This window comes from Chamaea fasciata, unplaced genomic scaffold (genome assembly GCF_029207755.1).
Source record: "Chamaea fasciata isolate MVZ Bird 193981 ecotype frontalis unplaced genomic scaffold, bChaFas1.0.hap1 SCAF_28, whole genome shotgun sequence".
Taxonomy (NCBI): Eukaryota; Metazoa; Chordata; class Aves; order Passeriformes; family Sylviidae; genus Chamaea; species Chamaea fasciata.
In genome coordinates this window covers 4246314-4272035 of record NW_027094113.1, presented here as the reverse complement: position 1 = coordinate 4272035, position 25722 = coordinate 4246314, and the positions used below count along the sequence as shown (strand labels likewise).

Here is a 25722-nt window from a genome sequence, read left to right as displayed (position 1 = left end):
TTTGGCAAAAAGTAGCCCCAAAATTGGGAAAAATCCAGTAGCTTCCCCCCTACACTCCCGTCACAGACCCCTGTGGCTTCTCCCCCCTTGGCTGTGGCTCGGTCTCTGTGCCAGCAGTGGGTGCCGAGGGTTGTGGGGGTCTCAGCAGCTGTAATCGGGGTCAACAGCCCCCCTGGCTGCTCTTGGTGGCTGCATTGGGCTGCCCTTGTCCTCTCCAGAAAATCTCAGCTGCTGGGAGCTGGCCTGGCTCCACCAAGCTCACACAATGCCTGGAGGAGCTGGGCCAGGCAGGGATTTCCCTCCCCTGCTGCCATCTGCTCCCAACCGTGCCTTTGTCCCTGTTTCTCACCCCGTTCCCCCCAGGAGCATTGTCCTGGAGCCCCGGGGCTGTTCCTCCAGGGTGTTTCTGCTCAGGAAGGACACTGAGGTCCTCGGGATGCCTCAGAGGGCAGAAATCCCAGGGCAGGGTGGGCAGGGAGGAAGGAGTAGGACTCCTCAAGGAGAAGTCCACGTGCCAATCGCCCTTTTTGATGGTTTGAGTCCAATTATCCCCTTCCCCCTCTCCTCCCAGGGAGGTGCTGCAGGAGAGGCTGAGGGAGGTTTTATTATTCCAGTCTTGTAGGAGGAAGGAGACGATGATCCTCATTCTTCCGTGAGAGTCCCCAGTCTGGGCGAAACAGCGGGTTTGGAGCTGCAGGGCTCCTGGAGGGGATGGAAGCACAGCCTGGGCTCCTCTCTCAGCTGGGAAAGGATATTTTCCAGCAGCTCCAGCTGCCTCTCCCTGCTCCTGGCCCAGCTCCTGCCAGCACAAAGCTGCGATCCTGAGTCCCTGACCAGCACTCAGAGCTGGAAATTCACTTTTAACCCCAATGGAGACAAATCCCCATCCAGGGGATCCAGGGATCCCCATCAAAGCACCTTCCTGACCCCGCACATGGAGCTGAGCCCTTCCCCTTCCCAATCCACCTTTGAATCATGCCTGGAGCCACCACAAAGCCCACCTGGCCTTGAAGGATGGAAACCCCACGGCGCTGCTGGAATCGGCCAGGGCAGCCCCACGCCAGGGACGGGAAAACACGTCCGTGGCTTCCCTCTCCCCGACCTACCCCACCGAGCCGGAGCCACGGGTGATTCAACAACAACAAAACCAAAGGGAAAAACAATCTCCTGGTGCTAATGGGATTGGTTCTGTCCCTACCACGCACATTCCAGCCCGGCTCGAGGGACCGCTCGGGGGGCGGGAGGAATAAACGAAGCCAAATTATTTCCCCCGTCTTCAAATGTCAGAGTTGAGCTCTCGGTGCCGCTGGCCGGGCCTGGCGCAGCTGCTGGGCCCTGGTGCTGCCGCGGGGAAAGGGGAGCACCCTCAGAGCACAGGCAGTGACAGGGATTTTCCATTCCCTGGCCTTCATTACTTCTTGGAACGCCGGGCGGCGAGGGGCTTCGCCTGCCTGTGTTCTCCTGCCAGGTGAGGAGAGCAGCCAAGCTGGTCTGGTCGGGGGAAAGCTGGGCTCCGTGGCTGTGGTTTGGCTGGGACCAGGCTCCCCGGTGGGCTGGGGTGGTGCTGCAGCACCTGCTCCCCTCTGGAGCCATCCCTGCTTTCAGCGGGATGGATGACACGTGTCGGGCACGGAGGGGACCTGCGGGATGGTGGCCAAACGGGGCTGGGAATGGCCAAGGCTGCCAGCTGAGTGGGAGCCAGCCCCTGTGGGACTCAGCTCTCCACGTGGGAGTGGAAGGAGCCCAAGATTCCTGCGGGAAGGTGTTGATCCTGCCCCCAAGCCAGACCCCACGTGGCTCTGTGTGTTCTCATTCCTGATCCTCAGCGGCACAGGGCACGGCGTTCCCGCTCTCCGTGTTTTATCCCTGTGGCACTGCTGCTCCGCAGGGTGGGGGACACAGCCTGGGAATCCAGCTGAGAGCTGGGCTGGCTCTCTCCTGGCACAGAGGGGATGCTGCTCTCCTGGCGTTTTGTGCCGGAGCTGAGCTGGTTGTGTTGGATTGTCTCCGAAATCGGGGAATTTGGGACCTGGCTGCACCCCAGGGTGGTGGGAGCCTACAGAGCTCATGCTGAGGGACTCGGGTATCCCACATCCCTGAGGGTCTCACATCCCTGAGGGTGTCACATCCCTGGGGATCCCACATCCCTGGAGGTGTCACATCCCTGGGGGTCTCACATCCCTGAGGGTGCCACATCCCTGGGGATGTCACATCCCTGGAGGTGTCACATCCCTGGAGGTGTCACATCCCTGAGGGTCCCACATCCCTGGGGGTGTCACAAGCCTGGGGGTGTCACATCCCTGGGGGTGTCACATCCCTGGGGATCCCACATCCCTGAGGCCCCCACGTCCCTGGGGCTGGTGGCTGCTCTCCGCCATGGGATTCTCTGCCGTGGGGCCTGGCAGTGGCGGTGCTGCAGGGGGAAGGAGAGGAAGATCCACCTCCCTCAGCCTGCAGCAGATCAAACATCTCCGCGGGGAAACGCATCCCCAGGAGCAGGGTAAAAGGGAGGGAGGAAGGTTGGTCCATCCTCCTGGCACAGCACACACACCCCAGACTCTGTTCCTGACCTTCCCCGGGCTCAGGCCGTGGCCAGGATTACACGGGGATTAGCAGGGAGCAGTGGACCAGAAATCCAGAGGGAATAAAAGCAGGGAGAAGCATTGAGAAACCTCACCACACCCTCCGGGCAGGAGGGAGACGGGGGCTGGGATATCACCAGGAAAGAGCGAGGGAGGTCACCACAGCCTCCTGCACAACGAGGGAAAATAAAGCAGCCAAAAAATGTAACAAGAATTGGGAAAAAAACCAAACCCTGTGCTGGGAAAAAATCTAACAAAAATTGGAAAAAAAAAAACAAACAACAAAACAACCCAAAAACCTGGATGCTGGTGCTGGGAGCTGCGAGGAATTCCTGCTCCTGAGCAGGATGAAACAAGGAGGTCTGAGGGAAAGGCAGCATTGCCAGCTCATGATTTTGTCATTACTCTCCCAGTGTTGGCTGTGGATTTTAAAGCCCAGCTGTGGGAGCCGTGGGATACACAAGAGCTTGGCTTGCAGCAAAAGGTACATGGAGAGACCTCATGTTTTGCAAGGGGAAAAACCCCAAAAAAAAAAAAAAACCAAAAAAAAAAAGGTGAAAATATGACTCAAATAAATCCTGAAGGCTTGAAATCAAGATCAGAAAGAAGAAGAATGTAAATTGTTTGGAGTTTATTCCTTTTTTTGTTTATTTTCATTTTTTTTTTTAAACCCAGTCCAGTTAGAGTTGGGATTTTCCAGGCAGATCACTGCTCTCCACAGTAGGAATTCCAGGCCTGCCTGGATGTACTGAGTGCACGGGATAAATATATTACAGTTGTGTGAGTTGCTCCGATTGCCCTGCTAACACTGGTCATAAAATTCACCTTAGATATAAGGCAGGCTGCTCGGGGAAGGGGGCTAAGTGCACTCAACAAATAACGAAGGGAAATAAAAATAAATATCAAATGGCCCATAAAAATCAAACAATAATGGTAACTTAAAAAGTTCCTGGATTTGCTGCCAGAGGCAAAATCCCATCAGCGATATGAAATAACAAGAGATACCCCCCTCGGTTCCTTCTCCACATGACACAAGTCTGGTCACCAGAGTCGTTATGGAACACGTCTTCCTTCCAGGGTCTTATAAATGCATTTTTATTTTTTTTCCCTGCTTTGAGAGACCTTCTGGGGTTCAATTTAACTGGGATCTGGGGAACACGTGAGAGGCATTTACAGCATCCAGCCCCGGCCTCGCTTTTCCTGCAGGGGAAGCGGAGGTGTAACATTCGCAGCTCCCATCACCTGGGATGGAGAGGGCCACAGCCCTTGGTGGGACAGAAATAGCCGCACTTCAAATGTCGGGGTGGACCTAAAAATAACAGAGGGACAGCGTTTGTTTGAAGTCTTTCACAGGTCAGGGTGTGCTGATCAGGTGAGGGGTTGCTGAGGGAGCTGGGGAAGGGGCTCAGGAGGAGAAAGGGAGGGTCAGGAGGAGAAAAGGGGTCTCAGAAGGAGAAAAGAAGACTCAGGAGGAGAAAAGGGGGCTCAGAAGAAGAAAAGGGGACTCAGGAGGAGAAAAGGGGACTCAGGAGGAGAAAAGGGGGCTCAGAGGAAGAAAAGGGGGCTCAGGAGGAGAAAAGGGGATTCAGGAGGAGAAAAGAAGACTCAGGAGGAGAAAAGGGGACTCAGGAGGAGAAAAGGGGACTCAGGAGGAGAAAAGGGGTCTCAGAAGGAGAAAAGAAGACTCAGGAGGAGAAAAGGAGGCTCAGGAGGAGAAAAGGGGACTCAGGAGGACAAAAGGGGACTCAGGAGGAGAAGCTGAGGGGGCTCAGGAGGAGAAAAGGGGCTCAGGAGGGACCTCCTGGCTCTGCACAACTCCCTGACAGGAGGGGACAGCCGGGGAGCTCGGGCTCTGCTCTCGGGGGACAACAGGACAGGAGGGAACAGCCTCAGGCTGGGCCAGGGGAGGGTCAGGTTGGATATCGGGAATATTTCCCCATGGAAAGGGTGCTCAGGCTTTGGCAGGGGCTGCTCAGGGAGGTTTGGAGTCCCCACCCCTGGAGGTGCCCAAGGAACTCGTGGATGTGGGGCTCGGAGCTGGGGACGAGGTGGGGATCAGTCACAGCTTGGACTCGGTGGCCTCGGAGGTCTTTTCCAACCTAAATAACTCCGCGATTCCGTAAAGTGACCCCCCAGAGAAAGGGGAAGGTGTCGGATGAAGCCGAGCTGGAAGCGGGACAACCACGAGGTGTCGGGAAGGAGGGGCAGGAACACCCTCAAACACCAGAACAATGAAAAGTGCACCCCTGGGGAGGAGGGGAGAGCTGGGGGGGAGCTCCTGCAGCCCCAAACTGCAGAAGGGGCAGGGGATGGAACACCAGGAGGGTCCACTCCCGTGGCCTCTTCCCGTGCTGACATCTCCTCCTCTGTGCAGGTCGTGTCTAAAATAACGAGGCCCCAAGGTCCTGGCCTGGGTCTCCGTGTGCTGCAGCAACACAAATAGCAAATTAATAACTACGGCTTCCCTTTCTCCCCAAGGTTTTGCGAGGCTTAATTAATGAACGTCTGTAAAACGCATTCGGAGCTGGGAATGAAATGTGCTGTGGAAATGCCAAATATTTTTAATGCTCCGGCAGATTTAGGAGGTTTAAATAAGAAAAATACACAGCTTTTCCTCTTCGAAACAGATTGCTCTCCTTGAAGCAAAAGGCTCCGGAACATGGAGTTTTCATCAGGCTGACTTGAAAGGGGAGTTTTCACGGCTTTCCGAGCGCGTTTATTCTCATGTACGAACTCCCCCCTTTTGCCCCGGTACAGATGTGGACGCGGAGCATGGGAAATCAAAGAAATCTACCCCCGGCCGTTGGCAGGGCCAGCGCTACGAATAATTTCCTGATTCCCACTGATGCCTGGAATGCCCCCTGGAGCAGATGCATGCCGGCTTTGGGAATTACACGGACCCCGCGTGGCCTCGGTGGCTTTGGGGAGAGCTGGGAGGGCTCTGATGCCGACCATGTGTGGGGACCGGGGAGGTTTTGGCACCGGGAAGGCGCAGGGATCTCCGGCGACAGGACTGCACCCTCTGGAGGGTACTGCTGCTCCTGCACGTGGAGATTTTGGCCAAAAATATCCCGCTCCAGGTGGCCCGGCGGGAGGTTTTGTCCCCCGCCAGGGCTGTCCCCGCAGTTCTGGGTGGCTGCGCACGCGATGGGCGCCGCAGGTGACACGGAGTGACCTTCGGTGATCCGCAGGTGACATTTAAGTGATCCGCAGGTGGAATCTCGAGGGAAAGCCTTGGGATTTCCAGGGCAGGCCGCAGCAAAGGACATCGGCTGGGTAACGCTCGGATGGAAGGAGCTGGTGGCCCGTGGGGTGGTGACAGACCCCTGGGACCCCGCAGCTGTAGGGCGGTGACATCTCCTGGGACATCCTTGGGGACAGAGCCCCGAGTCCTCTCAGCCAGGAGGCAGCGACAGACCCCCAAACCGCTCAGTCTGGGGGGTGACAGACCCCCGGTCACCCAGCCCTGAGGGGAGGTGACAGCCCCATGTCCCCGTGGGGAGGTGACAGAGCCCCGGTCCCCATGGGGAGGTGACAGACCCCCGGTCCCCATGGGGAGGTGACAGCCCCCCCAGCCCCATGAAGAGGTGACAGCCTCCTGTCCCCATGAAGAGGTGACAGCCCCCTGTCCCCATGAGGAGGTGACAGCCCCCGGTCCCCATGAGGAGGTGACAACCCCCGGTCCCCATGGGGAGGTGACAGCCCCCGGTCCCCATGAGGAGGTGACAGCCCCCGGTCCCCATGGGGAGGTGACAACCCCCGGTCCCCATGGGGAGGTGACAGCCCCATGTCCCCGTGGGGAGGTGACAGCCCCCTGTCCCCATGAGGAGGTGACAGCCCCCGGTCCCCATGGGGAGGTGACAGCCCCATGTCCCCATGAAGAGGTGACAGCCCCCGGTCCCCATGAGGAGGTGACAACCCCCGGTCCCCATGGGGAGGTGACAGCCCCCGATCCCCCAGCCCCGTGGGGAGGTGACAGCCCCCGGTCCCCGTGGGGAGGTGACAGCCCCCGGTCCCCATGGGGAGGTGACAGCCCCCGATCCCCCAGCCCCGTGGGGAGGTGACAACCCCCGGTCCCCATGGGGAGGTGACAGCCCCCGGTCCCCCAGCCCCATGGGGAGGTGACAGCCCCGATCCCCCAGCCCTGGAGGGAGGTGACAGCCCCCGGTCCGCACGGGGAGGAGAGAGCCCCCTGTCCCCATGAGGAGGTGACAGCCCCGATCCCGCAGCCCCGTGAGGAGGCGACAGGCCGGCACTCCCGCGGGGCGGTGACACGCCGGTGCCGGTGGCGGCGGGGCGGCGCCAGGCCCGGCGGGCGCGGAGCGGAGCCCGCGGCTCCCGGTTCCGTCCCCGCCGCTGCTGCGCCTTTAACGCGGCGGCCCCGCCGCCTCCCCCGCGGGCCCGGCGGCGCTCGGCGGCCATGGCGGAGTCCGGCGGGGCCGAGTTCGGCGCGGAGCGGCCCAGCAGGTGAGAGCGGCGCCGGCGCGGCCTAGGCCGGGCAGCGGGGCCGGCCCCATCGGCCCGCGGGGCCCCGCGCCTTCCCCCGGGCCCGCGGGCACGGAGCGCCGGCCTGGCCCGCCCGGTGCTTGGTACTCGGTGCCCGGTGCCCCGTGTGCTGTGCTCTGTGCCCTGTGCCCGGTGCTCGGTGTCCCCGGCCCCGGGGATTGTCCTGAGCGGGGCCCACGGGAAAGGAACGATGGTGACGAGCAGCGACTCTGTTGCTGGTGGGGTGTGTGTGTGAGGAAGGAGGCTGAGGTTTTGGGGGAGGCTCCAAAGCAGAAAATGCTGTGAATCCTGTGGTGGGATCCTGCAGTGAATCCACCCTGTGAGTCCCACCCTGGTGTGTGGAGCCACCAGCTCTGCGGGTTTGTAAAGCCGCGAGGTGCTGCAGTTCCAGAGATTCCCAATTTTTTTTTTTTTTTTTTTTTTTTGGTGTTTCAGGCCCATTCTGCTGCCCCCATCCTCACTGCTGTGCCTGCGGAACACCCAGTCCTTGGTTTTAGGGGGTCACTCCGGCTTTGAAGGCAGCACAGGGCAGGTGGTACCTGTCGGGGTGATGTGGTACCTGTCGGGGTGATGCTCTGGCTGTTGCAGGTGGTACCTGTCGGGGTGATGTGGTACCTGTCGGGGTGATGTGGTACCTGTCGGGGTGATGCTCTGGCTGTTGCAGGTGGTACCTGTCGGGGTGATGCTCTGGCTGTTGCAGGTTGTCCCTGTCAGGGTGATGTGGTACCTGTCGGGGTGATGCTCTGGCTGTTGCAGGTGGTCCCTGTCAGGGTGATGTGATACCTGTCGGGGTGATGCTCTGGCTGTTACAGGTGGTACCTGTCGGGGTGATGTGGTGCCTGTCGGGGTGATGCTCTGGCTGTTACAGGTGGTACCTGTCGGGGTGATGTGGTGCCTGTCGGGGTGATGCTCTGGCTGTTACAGGTGGTACCTGTCGGGGTGATGTGGTACCTGTCGGGGTGATGCTCTGGCTGTTACAGGTGGTACCTGTTGGGGTGATGTGGTACCTGTCGGGGTGATGCTCTGGCTGTTGCAGGTGGTACCTGCTCACAGAGGAGTTTATGTTCCCAGGGTTTTTCTGTCTGTCGCCACCCCAAGACTGTGTCAGACGGTGCTCGGGAAGTGCTGCTGTCTGTCTCGGGGTCTGGGGGAGCTGTGGTGTCTGTCTGTCCGTCTCGGGGATGTTTGGCTGCCGCTGTCAGGCTGTCACCTCGCTTCAGAGCATCGTTCATCCTCAGCTTCGCTCTGCGCCGCCTCCTGAAATGACCACCCGTGTGTGTCACGCCGCGGAGGGGAAGCTCTCCCAGGCGTTGTTCAGCCTGGAGAAGCCTCTCTGAATCCTCACCTATGGATACATCCGATGTTTTTTTCCCCCTGATGACCATCTGTGCTCTGTGAAGCTCCGTGCCTGTCACCTGTGGCGCCTCATTTCATCCCTCTGCGCCTCCCTTTCCTTTCTCAGGCAGGAATTCCAGCACTTCTCACTCCAGGTGTTGGTAGCGCTGCTTCCCCTGGCACTTGGGAGTTCCCTGGGTGTGCAGCAGTGAGAAATGGAAGTAATTTGTTTCAGGGCTGTGATAAATCACCCGGACTGGAGCCGCAGCAGTTTTATTCCCCCGAGCTGCAGCTCCGTCATGTTCCCTATCGCTGCGTGTTTATTTTCTTTGTTAATTTTTAAAGCAAAGCCCGTTCAAGTTTGGATCCTGCTTCTTGTTGGTCGGCAGTTTAAAGGTTTCTTTACTTGTCTGAAGGTGGATTTGTTGGGGAACACGAGGAGAAACCCGATGGAGGACTTTGGATGCGCAGTAGAGCGCGAGGAGGATTCCAAGGGCATTCGTTCCCCGTCGGCAGCAGTTCCTTGTTAGGTGCCTCCACTTGTGACTTTTTTTGCACTTCTTCGCTCCCTGAGGAGGGCAGAGGCTTGGGGCTGTTTCACACATGCCATTTGGATGGTGCACTGCAGCTCCAACGCCACGGGCAGAATTTCCATCTTTGGAATTGCTACCGCTTGCCCGGCAGCTGCCTGGCTGCCCCGGAGCAGGAAAATTCACTTCTCTGCTCTTTCATTCAACACAGAACTGGCTGTGCAAGACCACGGGGACAAAAGGGCCTGGACACGCTGATGGCACGAGATAAAGCCGCTCCTGGGCATTGAACAGCAACCGGCCCCAATCTTCTCTTTAGAAATAAACTTGGGGTTTGGGTGGGTTGTTTTGTTTTTTTCCTCTTTTCCTCCTTGGGTAGAATTTCATGGCTCACAAAAGGGTTTCATATTTTACTCCCAGCCCTCTTTTATCACGGGGAAGGGAGAGTTCCAGGCTGCGGGATTCACTCCTGTAGCCCTGGGGATGTGCTTTGGGAGAGGAGAGGTGGAGCCCTTCGGGACGCTCAGCAGGAGAAGCTTCTGCTGCTTGAGCCGTCGTTGTCTCAGCGTTGGTGAGGTGGGGTTGTGGCAAAGCAGGGTCACAAAAATCTGGGAAAAAACGTCATTCCAGATGCTGGAGAGAACGTCCCCGTGCAGGCCTTTCCATGGGAATTGACTGAGGTGTCCAGACGAGCTGCTGAGGAATTAATTGGGAGTAATCCCTTGAAGGACGCTCCGGAGTGTTTGCCGTGAAAAGCGGGATGAGCAGGCAAGGTCTTCTCACACATGTCTGGGTTCCCTTCGAGGGAATGCTGACCTGAGCTTCCCAAACTTTATTCCCTCTGAGAAAGTGGTGGGAAGGAGAGAAATGTCCAGGGGTTTGGAGTAAAACCACAAAGGGAGGGAGATAAGGGCTGTAAGCTGTCATCTCCTACAGCTTCACCCTTCAATCAGACTTGGTAATTATTTTTTTTTTTCCCCTTTTGGAGCTGAAGTGGAGTTTTTGTGGGGTTTCTACGATCCATCCTCTGCCACATGGCAAGCTTCAGACAGATTTAGTTGTTAGATCTGGTAGACGTGGTGTAAATATTTATGCTCGAACTGAATCGCTGTAAAAATAACTGCTGCCTGCTCTCGCAGTGTCGGGAGAGTCCCGAGCTGGGCGTTTTATTTAGACCGAAAGTAAACCTGGGGGATGCTCTACAGGTTCCTGCCCTACCTCCAAGTGTTGTGTGGCTCTGTAGGGAGGAGCCTTGCGCAGCAGGACGGTGGTTGAGGTGTCTCTCCCACTTTCTCGCTCATTGAGAAACGCTGGAGTTGCGCAGAAATTTGGGATCTTTAAGAAAAGCTCTCCTGGTGGCTCCGTGCACGGTGGCACAACGACAGAGCTGCCCACGGAGCTGGGGAAGAAAAACAATGCTGTGGTGGGGACAAACCTGAGTGCAGAGGGCTCAGGTGAGGAGAGGAATGGGCTGCCAACAGGAATTTGAGCTGGAGTTTGATGCTCCCACCTGTCGGGAAACACCAATTCCTTCATTTCCATGGAAGGAACAGGGGGGGGTTTGCTGCTGTCCCATCCCTCTGTGCCAGTTTTGAGCTCCCTGCCTGCTGCCAGGCTCTAATTTGGAGGGTGGAGGTGCAGGGAGGGGAAGAGAGGAGCACCTGCCCTGCACGTAACTTCTCCTCCTGTTCTATTGCCACACCGTGCAATCCGCGCTGCACAGACAGCCTGGCACCGGCCCCGCTCCCGGGACCTCCGGAAAAGCTGGAATTTCTCCCGACTTCTTCCCAGGTGTGGAGCACAGGGCCCGGGAGGGTCATGTGGGACAAAGTGGGGAGTGATTTTCTTGCAGCGGGGACCGTGCCAGGGCTGCTGGCACAGAGCTGGCACCGTCCCCACCGGGGAGGTGACCCAGAGGTCACCTGTGCAGAGCCCGGGCAGGTCCTGACAGATTTTTAGGTGCCACGGATCAGCTCTGCTGGGCTCCCAAAGGTGACAGAGCGGGAGGGCAGCGTCCAGCAGTGCCCGTGTGGCCCAGGTGACACTTTTTGGGGTGGCCTTGGTGGCTCTGCTGTGCTTGCCGACACCACTAGGTGCCTCCCGGCCTTTGCTCTGCTGGGAAAGGCTCAGGAGCACCCGCTGCTCCCTTGGGCTGTTCCGTCGGATTTTTTGGGTTGTCTCGCTTTTTGCGCGACGGGGTTTGACCCTAAGCCGGGGAAATGTGGAGTGTTAAGGGCAGAGCTGTCAGGGGATATTGAGTGTGTAACGAGCCTGAACTTGGGGGTGTACACGGATTTTCTGGGGTGTAAACCCCACGCTCTGAGGGTCCCCCGTGCGCCTGATGCTGTCACTGCTGTCGCACCGCCTGTGCCTGCCACTGTCACGGACACGCTCCGAGTGATTCTTGTCTTTGCTCTGTTGGTTTTCCTGGCTCACGGGGATTAGGTTTGGGGCTGGCAAAAAAAATAATCACCCTCAGGTTTGGGGGGTGTGGGGGGGGAGCATCTTCTGGTTTTCAGTCGCTGTGACAAGGGCAGGTCGAGGTGGTGATGGGTGCTGATGGTTGTCACCTCTCCAGCTGTCACCTCTCTGCTGGGAGCAGCTTTGGGCAGGGCTGAGGAAAACCCCAGTGCAGGACAGGACAAAACCCACTAAATATGGAAAAAAAAGAGAAATGGCAGTTAATTAATGGTAATTAATCTTGTGATTAACCTCACCGTGACCTTTTTGCCCCTCCAAGCCCCCTGCGTCGCAACCTGGGCTCACGGACCTCTCACCTGAGAGCCCGCTGATCTTTTTGGCTGCTGAATAACCAGCACCAAACTGCTTTTCCCACTGCACCAGCGCAAAGATGCCTCTGGCTCTGTGACAGAAACATTTAAAAAAATCCGATTCTGGGGTGTTTGTTTTTTTTTTTCCGCTGTTTTTCTTCCCCCCCACCCCAAATTTGTCCTGGGTACAGCACGTCCTGCCCAGAGCCTCACGTTGGAACCCTGGGCGGTGGCAGAGTTGAACGTGTTCACATCTTTTCACCCTCCACTTTTTTGTTTTTTTTTTTTTGCTGCTGCTCTGTTTTACCAGGCCAGCCAGCTTTTTTGACAGCCATCCAGTTTTATTAGTGCAGAAACCAAAAAAAAATCCCACCTCTTTTGGCTCGCAAACAACCTCCTGATTGATGCCTGGGAGCAGAGTAAATTCGTGTGTGTGTCTGCTGGGCCCCGAGCGAGTCCGGCTCGGAAGAAAAACAGAGATTTTGGGAAATGTCTGAGACTTCTAAAGGCCTTAAAAAATAATATTTAACAAATAAATAAATGGAAAAGCTTCTTGCTGCTTTAGCTTTGGACTCCAGGGTGTCCTTGCTTTTCCAGCTTGGGGGGAAATGGGATGCGGGTAAGGAAATCAGGGGATCAGCAGGACCTGAGACAGAAAGCGCTGGAAAATGAACCAGGTGCCTCCTGACTTCTGTAAAATCCGGCTTTAATTGCTGTTTTCACGGAGTTGCAGGGCTGAATCAGGCCTGGCTTGGCCGGCAGTGGTCAGTGTCCAGTCCCAGCCCAGTGCTGACCAGTCTGGCTGCTGGAAGGGGGGACCAACCTTTGGGGCCCTGAAACAGAACTAAAAAAAAAAGGCTTTGTCTGCTGGGCTTTGTCTTTTTTCTTCCTTAAATACTGAACGTTTCTTCGCTCTCCCTTTGCCAAACAATAAATTCCCTTAAATTTTGCGGCTGGAGACTTTTCAAAAACTTTTCCTCTTGCACTCGAGGCGTTTTCCAGAGGTCCATTATTTTCACACAAAGTATCTCTCCTCCCGAAACTCAGCCCCATTTATAATCTCTTTATTCGAGCCCTGCAAATTGCCAGTCACTTCTAAACGGCGATATTAGTCTCAGGCTCTCTCCTTTTATTTATTGCTTTGATGAAAGAGATGGTGTCGGGGAGTGGAGAACGAGTGGAGGCAGAGGAGGGAAATGGGAGAAATTAAGGGAAGGAGTTGGGAAAGGGAACAAAGAAATCGATTAAACGCTTTTTTTTTTTTTTTTTTTTTTGGCGCCCGTATCTTCCTCGAGGACGACGATGTTTCGCTGGAAAACATCCCCTTCTTTCAGAGTGTTAATATTTAATTAGCTGCTGATCATTAAGTGCTTATTGTGGTTGCTGATTTGGCCGGGGAAGGCTGTCGGTGCTGCTGGGAACAGAAGTAGGTTAACAGGGCGAGTATTTCTGGGCCTCGTCTTCCTTGCCCCCAAACTTCCAAGGGAACTCCTCGCTGTGTCTTCTCCGAGGGAATCAAAGGCCACGGGAACGTCATCCCAAAATCCCAGATGAGAGGCTGGAAGTGAAGGGCTCAGCCTTCCTGCCCTACCGTAGCAATTGCGAGCGTGAAGTGCTGAAAAACTCATTTCCATCGTTCGGGCATGTGAGATAAAGGCTCAGGATCTGAAATATTACAGTCGCCATGGCTACCAGTGACTTATCTGAGGGAGTTTGACTTTTGTTTTGATTTTAAGTGTCTTAATTGTAGTTTAAAAATCAGAATCTAAATGTGGTTTTTTTTTTTTTTTTTACTTAGGCATGAAACTAAAGGCATTAAATGATTTGCATTATTAAAATATCTATAATGCTGCCTGTCAAAGGTTCCTAAAGAAGGTCCCTTAATATTCATACCTTATGTTCTAAATAAAGTTACTCTCCAGCTTTGTGAGAGTTCTCCTTCTCTCGCCACAGAAAATTCCTTGCAGGTGCCTCGCTGGCTCGTTTTGCAACCCCAGCCCTTTTTGTTTTCAGCCTTGGGAGAGCTGTGCCACACCACCCCTGGTGCCTTTCCGCACGTCCTGCTGCTTTTCCTCCTCTCCCCTCCTGTCCCCCAGCCGTTCCCCGCGGGGTCCCACCTCTGGAGCTGGTGTTTCGTGGAAGAGTTTGGCTGTTGGAAGTTTGCCCTGCTCAGGAATCCTGCCAAAACCACCACCCCCCGCCCTCGAGTTTTCTCCTGGATGAAAAATGACCCGGCACCACCTGCCCGAAAAGTGGGGAAATGTGAGGATGGAGAGCACCAGACTTGCCCCTCCTTCCACGTTGTAAAAGAAGACGGGGAACACGACGGGCAGTGGCGCAGCCGAAGGTTTTTTGTATTTTTTTCCTCCCTTAATTCAATCTCTAAAATGTTACAATCTGTCCTGCTCTAATTCTCTCCACTTGTGCAGTGGTTGCAAACACGCTGAAATATGAACTCATGCGCTCGGTAAGCCTTTAATTCCAGCTTTGATGTTTTTAATCATCAGCACAGATTTGGTAGAAATGATTCATTAGCTCGAAAACGCATCTTGGGTTCCACGTGACGCGGCGGGGAACGGAGGAGGCAGCGCCAGGGGCCGCTTGTTCTTGGGATGTTCTTTGTGCCTGAGCTGATTCTCGAAGTGTGGCCCTCGGCATCCCAGCTCCAGAGGCCTCTGGGGTGTCCAGATGCCTCCTCTCTGCATCTGGTTTTGGTCAAAGCCCTCGCTCAGGAACGTGTGAGCGGAGCCCGCGCTCGGTGAGCTCGGGGTGAGGGCTCCTCTCTGGGCGCAGCAGCAGGAGGATTTCTGGCCCTGTTTGCCTTCCCTGCCTGCTGTCTGCCTGGAGCCACTCCCTTAACCCTCGCTGGGACATCTCCACGCCCTCCCTGAGCTCCAGGGTTCAGCTTGGGGTTGCCTTCCTCCACCCCACAGTGCTCTGAGAGCAACCTGGCCTGGGAGCAATGGCTGGGAGACGAATCCTCAACCCCATTTCTTGTTCCCTGCATGGAGCTGGGGTGCCAGGGGTGTTATCACAGCCTCTGGAGGCTGCTGCCATCCCATTTCTTGTTCCCTGCGTTGGAACTGGGGTGCCAGGGGTGTTATCAGACCCTGTGCTGCCCTGAAGGCATCGCCCTTCTGGCTCAGCCCAGGGTTCCAGCTGCCCCCGCCGTGCGTGCCGTGGGTGTAAAGATCCCTTTCGCAGCTGTTTCCATGTGGAAAGTGGCATTCCTGTCCCTGCCGAGGCACCTTCGTGCCAACATCCCCCCGGGAGAGGCTCTGGTGGGGGCAGGATGTTGGGATTCCCCCATGGTGTGGGATGTGGGTGTGACTTTTGTGTCCCGCGTTTTTTTCCCAATGGATGAACGTTCGAGGCTTCCCTTCGTGCTCAGGGGTTTTATATATTTTCATGTATTTTCTATTTTTATATTAATATATTTTAATATATATTTCAAATATATTTATTTATTTCTTTTTCACTCTGGCATCCAACTGCTGCTCCTCATATGTGTATATAATTATTTTTTTAATATAGTTTTCTTTTTCACTCTGGCATCCAACTGCTGCTCCTCATATATACATATATATTTTAATACATTTATTTTTCCCTCTCTGGCATCCAACTGCTGCTCCTCTTCCTCCTTCATTCCCAGTGCTGCACTGGGAGCCAAGGCCGTGGATTCAGGCGTGCTCCCTTGTCCAGTCAAGCCTGCTCTTATCACAAATCCCGTTTTTTTAATAAATTCGGGTGCCTGACCCCGCTCCAAGCCGAGGTGTTGTGAGACCCTCTGACCACAGAAACCCCCGTGAAACTCCAGCTTTTCTCGCATCCCAAGGAAAATTCCAGAAGCTCCCCAGCCCTGCCTCCCAACGGGAAGGAAAGGAGCGGAATAAACACTTTCTCCCCGTTGTGCTGAAAGGCTTTTATCTCCCAGGCACGTTCTGAGCTGCGAGGAGGAGATGCCAGCTCTTCCCAAGTTTCGTCTTCCAGGCTGTTCCCGCTGTAACAAATTGTTAAGCAACAAGTACACGGCATTTGGAGATCTGGGATGAGATAGGGACAGCCTCACAAAGGCGCTCTCAGATGTTCAAGGCTTCCTTTTGTGCTCGGAGGAGTTTTATATATTTATTTTTCCCTCTCTGGCATCCAACTGCTGCTCCTCTTCTTCCTTCGTTCGCGGTGCTGGAGCGGGAGCCAAGGCCGTGGATTCGGGCGTGCTCCCGTGCCCGGCCAAGCCTGCTCTTATCACAAATCCCTTTTTTCTCCCCGCAGAGCAAACGCTGCTTGGTGCTGTTCTCTCACCTCTCCTCCTCCCCCTTTGTTTTCCATAAATCCCTCACTTGATTTCTCATGCTTTGCTCTGCTTTGGATTTTGTTCTGTTTCCATCTTTTTTTTCTCCTTAAAATCCTCTTGTTTTGGGGTTTTTTTTTTTTTTTTTGGACATTAGCGATGCTTTTCTTTTGTTTTGCCTTTTTTTTTTTTTCCCCTGCTCCTCAGGGTATTGTGTAATCATTGGATCCTTTTATTCTATCCCTGTAAATAGACAAAGGAACCAGAACACGGAGTTTTTCCTGGAGTAGCTGTTCCATTACCTGTTGAAATGAATCCCACATCCCAACACCTTTATTCCACACAGATGCACCAACCCGCCCTGAGCTAATCCTGTAAAAATGAATTGAGGAAAAGGAAAAAAAAAAAGGAATATTTGTACAGGTGACGCTCGTTGTTTGAACCTGTGCTGTTGATCCAGGGGCAGCATTCCCACAGGGATGAACCCCGAGGCTGGGAAGAGGAATGTTTGAAATCAGTACCATAAAAAAAACCCCCGCAGAGGAAAATTCCCATGAGGAGAATCCTGCAGGAGATCCGGTGTGGCAAAGTCACAGCAAACTCCGGAATTGCGGCGGATTTGTCCCTGTGGATTTTCCCTGTCCAGCCTGGAGCTGTGGCTTTGCTGGGTGGCTGAAGATGTGTCCAGAGGGAACGTCACCTCTGTGCTGCTGCCGCTGGACGTTTCCTCCTTCCTCCCCCAGCAAATCCAAGTTCCAGTGAGGAGAGGGAAAAGGCTTTGTCGTGGTGAGAATCCACACCTCGCTCCCTCCAAATCCCTTCCCTCTTTTTCCTCGGGAAGAGCCGGAGTGGACAGACTTTTCTTGGCTTGCAGAGTGTGGATAAAGGTCCTGTCAGCAGCTGCCTTCCTGCTAATCCCTTTTATTCCGGCGAGGAATGCTCTGCTCTGAGGCTCTTTAGAGCGCTTTGATTTTCGGGTGGGGATTTCAGACCACCCTGCCCCGGCTGAGCACCACCAGCCATCCCAGCAGGAGCTCCGATGGATTTTGAGGCGCATTCCTAATCCTGAGGAGCTTGAACCAGCCTGCCAAGGTTTGCTTTGTGCATCCCGGCGAGCTCCAGAGCCGCCCTCCCGGTGCTCTGATGGACATCCCAGATTTCCCCTCGCTCCCTCTCCCTAAAGCTTGCAGGAAATTGCAACCCGATAGGAGCAGAGCCCCGTCCCTTGTCCCTCATTGTTTGAGGATTGTTTACATCCCCTTTTTTTTTTGTTATCCCATCTCCCTGACTCTTCCCTGACCTCTCGCCGGCTCGTTTGGTCCATTGTGTGTGGCTGTTGTTGTTCCAAGGGAGTTCTGAGGGAGGAGGGTTGGAGCAAACCCTGGGATTACTCAGCCCCAGCCTACTCCTTTTGGGCTCCCTTGTTTTATTCCACCTAAACAATAATAATAATATTAATAATAGCGATGATAATTCCCTCTAAGTGCAGTCCTAAGTGCACTCTCCCACTGTGGATTTGGGAGCAACTCCTGCAGCTTCCCAGACTCGGGATAATCTCTTCGGGATTTTTTTTTTTTTTGATGTCACGTTTCCATAAAATATTCCTCAAAAAAACCAAACAAACAAACAAAAAAACCCCACAGAGACCAAGCAGCAGGACGCTCCTGGAAACATCAGCCCCGTCCTGGATGTCAATCCCTGTGTCCCCTCCCCAGCAGCACCCAGGATGTTGATCCTGAAAAGTCGGTCAGAGCTGGAGATTAAATCCCCAAATGAATTCGGGATTTCAGGGAATCTTGCAGTCGCTTCTGGAGTTCTTTCCAGAGCATCCCACAGCCTCTCTCCCCCTGGAGCGGTGCTCCTGCTGCTCCCACTGACAAGTGCCCGGGAGGCCGGGCAGATCCCGGGATGCTGCTGGGGAACGCGTGCGAGAGGCGTCGGGAGATGTTTGCGCTGGGAGGGGACTGTTGACCCTGCAGCTCCAACAGCTGACGTTCTGCAGGGCAGCCAGTGCCGTGCGATATTTTGCCTTTTTTTTTTTTTTTTTGCCCCTCTCCTGGGGGTCAGGCAGAAGGGAAGGATGGAATGGGGCTGGCGGGGCTTGTCCTTGGGCCGAGCAGGGCATCCAGCAGCTGCAGGCAGGGAAGGTGGTGAGGACAAGCAGCAACTGAGACTCGGTGTTGAGGTCAGGGTGGGCTCTGGGGCAGCTCAGAGCGGAGAATCACCGACATTCCTTGGGGATCGTGGCTCCCAGGAGATGTTTGGGTGGTGTCTGGAGCCCCGTGTGTGCTGCAGGGTTGTCAGCAGTGCCAGAGGAGATCTGGAGAGTGCGGAAGTGTTCCGTGCTGGGAGAAGGGAACTCCAGGTGCTGGTGTTCTCTGGGTGGCTGCTGAGGTGGGGATTTGCTTTCCAAGCAGTTCCCCGTGTGTCCCCATCTTCCCGGGCGGGTACCTGACGTTCTGTGCTCGTTTCAAACCGGCCTGTCTCTCTTGTTCTGTTTTTAGCATGGCTGACAAGAACAGCACCCTGAAATGCACGTTCTCTGCTCCTGGCCACAGCACCACGCTGCTGCAGGGACTGGCCTCGCTCCGAGCCCAGGCTCAGCTGCTTGATGTCATCCTCACTATAAATAATGAAGTGTTTCAGGTTCATAAAGTTGTCCTGGCGGCCTGCAGTGACTATTTCAGGTGAGAATCCCACAGGGAAGCAGGCGCTTTTACCTTTCCCGTGGGTTTGCTGTCTCCCCGTCTTCCCCTACCCCAGGCTCCCCACCACACCCCAAAAAATCCCACCCCGCGGAAGCCTTTGGAGGTTTGGTTTGTTCCACGGGCGTCCTGCAGGCACGTAGAGGTTCAGGATCAGTCCCTCTGCACTCAGCTTTGTTCGACTACAGCCGCTGGGCCGAGGCAGGAGTCCAAGCTCAGGTTTTGGCCCCACCTGGGCAGGTGTGGGTGCTGCTTTTGCTGCGGAGCCACTTGAGCTGATTTGGAGGTGGCAGTGAGGGCTCCAGGAGGCAATCCCGTCCTCCTGTTCTCTTTAACCACCACTGCTCTGTCTGCAGGGCTCCCTGCCCCTGGGCTGGGACCACCAAGGTCCTCCTGTGATCCCAGAAGATCTAGGAGGATTGTCCCAGCTGCTGTGGGTTGAAAACAGGAGCACCACGAGGAGCTCCCGCAGCCAAATTATTGCAGAGGGAGTCGATGGCAGGGCAGGGAATTCAGTCCTGAGTGAAAAGAGGTGTTTTATCCACCTTGCCTCTGTCACAGAATCACGGAATCGTGGCTGAGGTTGGAAAAGATCTCCAAGGTCATCAAACTCAACCTTGTCCCCAGCCCAGAGCACTGGGTGGCATGGCCAGGAATCCCTTGGATGGGATGGGGACTCCAAACCTCCCTGGGCAGCCCCTGCCAAAGCCTGAGCACCCTTTCCATGGGGAAATATTCCCGATATCCAACCTCCCCTGGCCCAGCCTGAGGCCGTTCCCTCCTGTCCTGTTGTCCCCCGAGAGCAGAGCCCGAGCTCCCCAGCTGTCCCCTCCTGTCAGGGAGTTGTGCAGAGCCAGGAGGTCCCTCCTGAGCCCCTTTTCTCCTCCTGAGCCCCCTCAGCTTCTCCTCCTGAGCCCCTTTTCTCCTCCTGAGCCCCTTTTCTCCTCCTGAGCCCCTTTTCTCCTCCTGAGCCCCCTCAGCTGCTCCTCAGGACTGACTCTCCCTGTCAAACCCTCCTGGCACAGCTCTGACCGGGAATGACTTTGAGTCTGGGATCTTTTCGGGGCAGCACCGAAGTGCGGGACGTGCTGGAGACACCCGGAGCAGGGAAGGCTCACACTCACGGAGAACTCCAGCTGGGAGTTATTCCAGACTCTGGGAAGGGTGGAAAAGGGGCTGCTGATGGGATTTGCAGTCCCTTGATGTGCAGTTCCCTCCCTGCAGGTAAACAAGGCCGAGAGAGGCTTCGCTGGCGTCTCTCTGCCATCCCTCTGCCCATTCTTCAGCTGCCCTGCGTTCATTTCCCAGGCTCTTCCCTCCCCTCTCCCTGGGCTGGCACAAACCTTCCAGGCTCGTCCAGCAGGCACACAATCAATCCTGGAGCTGCTCTCCCCCTGCAGAAATGCTGATGGCACTGCTTTAGTCCTCCCTGCTGGTGCAGGGCCACTGCCAGGGTGGTTTCACTGTCGAGATCTGATGGCTGAGTAGGTTCCTCCTCAGAACTTCAGTGGTGCTGAAGGAGGTTGTCCTGGGGAACAATGGCAGAATAATCCAGCTTTTGAAAACACTCTGTGGTTTTTTTGTTGGGTTTTTTTTTTTTTTTTCCCCCTGCGGGAAGGGGGAGGAAAAAGAGTGAAATTGAGGCATTTATATAATCAGCATTTTAAAACCATAACGCTTTTGGGAAGGGAATTGCATTCCAGTTGATGATTCGTCTTTCAGCATGGCAACAATGAAGGCTTTTCCTCTCTCCCTGCTCAGCTGGTGCAGGAGCACGCACGTGGCTGGGTGTCCTCTGGGGCGAGGGATCAGGGCTGGGACATGGGATGTGCAGGGATTTCAGCGGGATGCTCTCATCTGCTGCACGGACAAATAATTGGGAACAGCGTTGCTGGTCACTCGGCTACAGCAGGGCTGATCTCACGTGCAGATATTTCCCTATTTAGGTCATTTAGGATTTCTTGGGTTTGTGCTGGAAGGCAGCAGGTTTTCCAGCCTGGTTTGGACAGGAAACTTGGAGCTCCTGGCTTTTGACAGCGTTCCCAAGATATTCCTTTATTCCCGTGTCGATGCAGGGTCTGGTCAGCATTTTTTGGGGCTGACTCGCACCTTGGAGTCAGCGCAGGCAGCTCTGGTGACACCACGGATTTACCTTTCCCATGGAAAAGAGCAGGTGGGAAAAAACCGGCCCAGGATGTGCAGTTTTAAGACCTTTTGTTTTTTTGTGTGACAGTTCACGGACTTGCTGGGACTTGCGTGCGGTTGCTGGGAGTGGTGACACTCCATGTCACCTGCTCTGACTTTGCCTGGCCAACAACTGCTCTGCCACTGCTCCTTGGGCACCACAGGGTGAAAACCTTCGCCCCCAGCTACCCCTGGGCAACAAAACCCTCTGAAACGGGCCGTAAATGGCCCAAAGGGCCAAAAACGACCCAAACCCCACCAGTGCAGCTCCATCCCCGGTGCTGGGAGCCGCGGCCTCACGGCCCTCGGCGTGGAATGTGCTTCCTGTGGAATTTAGGAGCCTCCCCAGGAGGAGATCCAGGCCCTAAGCTCTGCGTGGCCTGGGCGAGCGGTGTGCTCGCAGCTGTGCTGTAACTGAGCCTTTTCCCCCCGAATTTTGTTTAATTGCCTGTCAGCCCCCTGCTGCTGGCCATGCTGCAGCTCCCCCTTTTTCCAGGCCCTGGGAAGGAGCCTTGGAGGGGAGGTTCTGCTGGAAGACCAAAGCTGTTCATGAGATGTGTTGCACCTGCGATTTTTTGAGCCATTTCGTAGTTCCCTGTGAGGTAACAGGACGACAGGGCCTTGAAGGCCTTGCTGCCAGGAATCACTGGCCTCCCACCACAGGCGTGTTCCTTCCTCGTGCTCCCAACTCCTAGAGCTAAAACCCTTCAGGGTACGGCTGCCAGTCTCCGCTGGTGCAGATCCCGTGGGATCCTTTTTGTGTTGGGTTCGTTGGTGGCCAGAATCGTTCGCTCGCCGCTCTGGCAGCCCTGCCTCCTCCTGGAGCTTGGTCCTGTGGTCTACTCTTATTCCTGCTGCCAGCGGGATTGAAAAACTTCTCCAGTTGCTGAATATTCCTCCTCAGTGCACTGTTTATGCAAGCCTTATGTAAGTCATTGCACGCTCTCGGTTTCTCCTGGCTCGTAGAGATTTAGCCTTGATTTATTCCCCCCTTCCCCACCCTGAGAGAATCGGAGTGTTAAATAAAACCCAGTTCTGAGGTGCTGCGTTTTTGCTCAAACTGCAGGGGGAGGATTTTATTATTTTTTTTTTCCCCTTTGTTTGCGTTGCTGACCTGCAGGGCGATGTTCACGGGCGGGATGAGAGAAGCCAGCCAGGACGTGATTGAGCTCAAAGGCGTGTCTGCCAAGGGCCTCAAGCACATCATCGACTTCGCCTACAGCGCCGAGGTGACCCTGGACCTCGACTGCATCCAGGACGTGCTGGGAGCCGCCGTCTTCCTGCAGATGGTGCCGGTGGTGGAGCTGTGCGAGGAGTTCCTCAAGTCGGCCATGAGCGTGGAGACGTGCCTCAACATCGGCCAGATGGCCACCACCTTCAGCCTGGCCTCCCTCAAGGAATCCGTGGACGCCTTCACCTTCAGGCACTTCCTGCAGATCTCCGAGGAGGAGGATTTCCTCCACCTGCCCCTGGAGCGCCTGGTGTTCTTCCTGCAGAGCAACAAGCTCAAGAGCTGCAGCGAGATCGAGCTGTTCCGCGCCGCCGTGCGCTGGCTGCAGTTCGACCCCGCGCGCCGCGCCGGCGCCAGCCAGGTGCTGCGCCACATCCGCTTCCCCCTGATGAAATCCTCGGAGCTGGTGGACAGCGTGCAGACCTTGGACATCATGGTGGAGGACGTGCTGTGCCGCCAGTACCTGCTGGAGGCCTTCAACTACCAGATCCTGCCCTTCCGGCAGCACGAGATGCAGTCGCCGCGCACGGCCATCCGCTCGGACGTGCTGTCCCTCGTCACCTTCGGTGGCACCCCTTACACCGACAACGACCGCACCGTCAGCCCCAAGGTCTTCTGCCTGCCCGACGCCGCCGGCCGCCAGTTCCGCGAGCTCACCGAGATGGAGGTGGGTGGGTGCAGGAGCAGGAGAGGGAGCTCCGCAGAGCTGAGACGCTCACAGAAACACGTGGGTTTACTGCCGTGGGTGAAAGGGTCCTGCCTCGGCCGCCAGCCTCGGCTGAAGGGATGCCCCAAGGAGAGAGACAGAGGGTAAGAGGGGTAAAAGCAAGAGAGCTAAGAGGAGGAAGAGAGAGGTAAGAGCTAAGAGAGAGAGCAAGCAAGAGGGGGAGGTCCCTGTTACATCAAATCTCCTTTTGCGTTGAATGTTCTGATTCAGTGACCAACCAGCGCGAGGTACAAAACCTACAGGCTTTGCACACAGCCTGTGAGAACTGCTGTATTACCAGATCGTTCTGTGTTCTAAACCCTAAAGACTGCTTTTCCTTGTCTACCTTTTCCCTGATACCTCGGGGGGCTACTCCCTCGAACCCCTTTGTTTGCCGTCACCCAACCCATCACCAGTGAATCCCTTTCTTCCATCTGCCATGCCTACACCTCAAAGCCAGCTTTCATTCCTATTTCACTCACAGCTTTTCTACCTGTAGTACCTCTTGCCAGGCAATCAGCTTTTCCCTGTCTCACCTTTCCCAACAGGTGGGCAGCAGCCACTCCTGCGTGGCCGTGCTGGACAACTTCGTCTACCTGGTGGGAGGCCAGCAGCTGCAATACCGCAGCGGGGAGGGCGCCGTGGACGTCTCCTACCGCTACGACCCTCACCTCAACCAGTGGCTGCGCATCCAGGCCATGCAGGAGAGCAGGATCCAGTTCCAGCTCAACGTGCTGCGCGGCATGGTTTACGCCACGGGCGGCCGCAACCGCTCGGGCAGCCTGGCCTCGGTGGAGAAATACTGCCCCAAGGACAACGAGTGGACTTACGTGTGCTCCCTGAAGCGCAGGACTTGGGGCCACGCCGGGGCCACGGTGGGGGACAAGCTCTACATCTCGGGGGGTTACGGCATCTCGGTGGAGGACAAGAAGGCGCTGCACTGCTACGACCCCTCGGCCGACCAATGGGAGTTCAAGGCGCCCATGAACGAGCCCAGGGTGCTGCACGCCATGGTGAGCGCCGGCGGCAGGATTTACGCCCTGGGAGGACGCATGGACCACGTGGATCGGTGTTTCGACGTCCTGGCCGTGGAATATTACGTGCCCGAGACGGACCAGTGGACCACGGTGAGCCCGATGCGCGCGGGGCAGTCGGAGGCCGGCTGCTGCCTCCTGGAGAAAAAGATTTACATCGTGGGGGGTTACAACTGGCACCTCAACAACGTCACCAGCATCGTGCAGGTCTACAACACCGAGACGGACGAGTGGGAGAGGGATTTGCACTTCCCGGAGTCTTTTGCCGGCATCGCCTGTGCCCCCGTCATCCTCCCGCAGGTGACGAGCCAGAGGTGACTCCGGGGAGGGGCTCTGGGGTGGTGGGAGAGAAAAAGGACAAAACAGCTCCGGGTTTTCTGCTCCAAAAAAGTCCCTCCCGCTGCTGCTGGGGAGTCCTGGCAAGGCAGTTCCATCGGCAGCACTTGTCAGCCAGGCAGACTGAACAGATGTTACAGCTGGGAAAAGCTTTTTCTCTCTCTCTCTCTCTTTTTTTTTTTGTGGGGGGTGATTTTTGCCAACTTTTCGTATTTTTTAACCGGCGCTGCAAACATTGGCAGCTCAGGAGTCACTCAGCACTGGGGTCTTGTTTCCAAGAGATCAGGTGGGGTTGTTTTTGGGTTTTTTTTTTTTTTGATCAATGGTTCCAAAAATATAAATCGTTGTGCGTCGATCTGTTGGGTTTTTAGCAAAAAAAAAAAGCCAAAAAAAAAAAAAGCCAAAACCTGTGTAACACACTGACCTCCAGAAGCAATAAAAGGACAGTGGGAGCTACAAGAGCTCAGGTGCTTGGATTGGGAAAGCAGATCCCTGTTTTCCAAAGGTGGCTTTTCCTTTTTTCCCCCTTCCTGAAGAAGGGAATATTTATCCCTGCACACCTCTGGTCTTCACTGCTTGGATCACGCTGCAATTCCTCGCCCCCTCCAGCTCCTCTGAGTGCAGAAATTCTCCCTTAATTGGGGCGTGCAGAGTTTGCAGCACTAAAGCCATGGTGAAAGCTCGATTATGTATAAACAGGCGTGATTATTTGGGTTTAGAAGTGCCAAAAAATTTGGCTGCCCTGGCAATAAGAGCTCTGCAGTCGTCCATCAGTGAAGCCAAGAGCTCCTGCAGAGTCTGGGTCAGGATTTTCTCCTTTCCCAACTCTTCCTCCAGGAAAGGAGGTGGGTGCTACTCCTTCAGCAGCTGGAAGGTTTTCTTCCCCGCCGCGTGTTCGAGCTGCTCGGCATCCCAAAACGATGGGAATGTCCCGGCGGAACGTGGTTTTGTTGCTGTGGTGGTATTTTAAATTAAGAGGTTGGTTTAAGGCGGCTCTGTCATTTTTGTAAAATCTTCACCGCGCAGAACACTTCCCGAACTCTCCTCCCCTCCAAGCCATTTCCCGTGTTTAATCTGACGAATGAATTTGCAAAAACCTCTGGTTTTATCAGGAATCCAAGGGCTTCGTTTTGTATCTGTGTGTCGGCTCGATTCGGATGCACACGCCGTCTCCTTTTGTGGAGAGGCTGTTGCATTCTGCTGTGAAATAAATCCTGGCCTGCAACCTTGAGTGGCAACTGGTGATGTTCTGGTGTGCTGATGGACCCTGGGGAGGGCTGTGCGAGGCATGAACTCCACACCTGAGAGGTTTTTTCTGGAATCGGTGGGCTCAGAGCACCTTTGGGTGGGACGCCTTCTGAATTTTATCTGAATTTCAGACAAAAGCCACGCAGAGTTTCCCCTGTTCCTCTCCGTTTGCTGCTCTGCCAATAACAAATCGATGAAAAGGACGTGTTGCTGTGTGGAATGCTGCAGTTGGAGGGTTCTCAGGCACTTAATTGGCTCCTTCT

General features: G+C 55.4%; 1 protein-coding gene across 2 annotated transcripts; it reads left to right on the top strand.

Moving 5' to 3' along the window:
• Positions 1 to 6891: 6891 nt before the first annotated feature.
• KLHL26 (kelch like family member 26) lies at positions 6892 to 25519 on the top strand. 2 transcript variants are annotated; one of them, XM_066205713.1, is made up of 4 exons: positions 6892 to 7049; positions 18520 to 18702; positions 22025 to 22802; positions 23390 to 25519. In XM_066205713.1, exons 1-4 carry the CDS (start codon positions 7003 to 7005, stop codon positions 24191 to 24193), a joined length of 1812 nt encoding a protein of 603 aa, XP_066061810.1. In that variant the 5' UTR covers positions 6892 to 7002; the 3' UTR covers positions 24194 to 25519. The 2 variants fall into 2 exon arrangements, with proteins under 2 accessions (XP_066061810.1, XP_066061811.1); XM_066205714.1 differs by lacking the exon at positions 6892 to 7049 and adding an exon at positions 13997 to 14071.
• Positions 25520 to 25722: the final 203 nt, after the last annotated feature.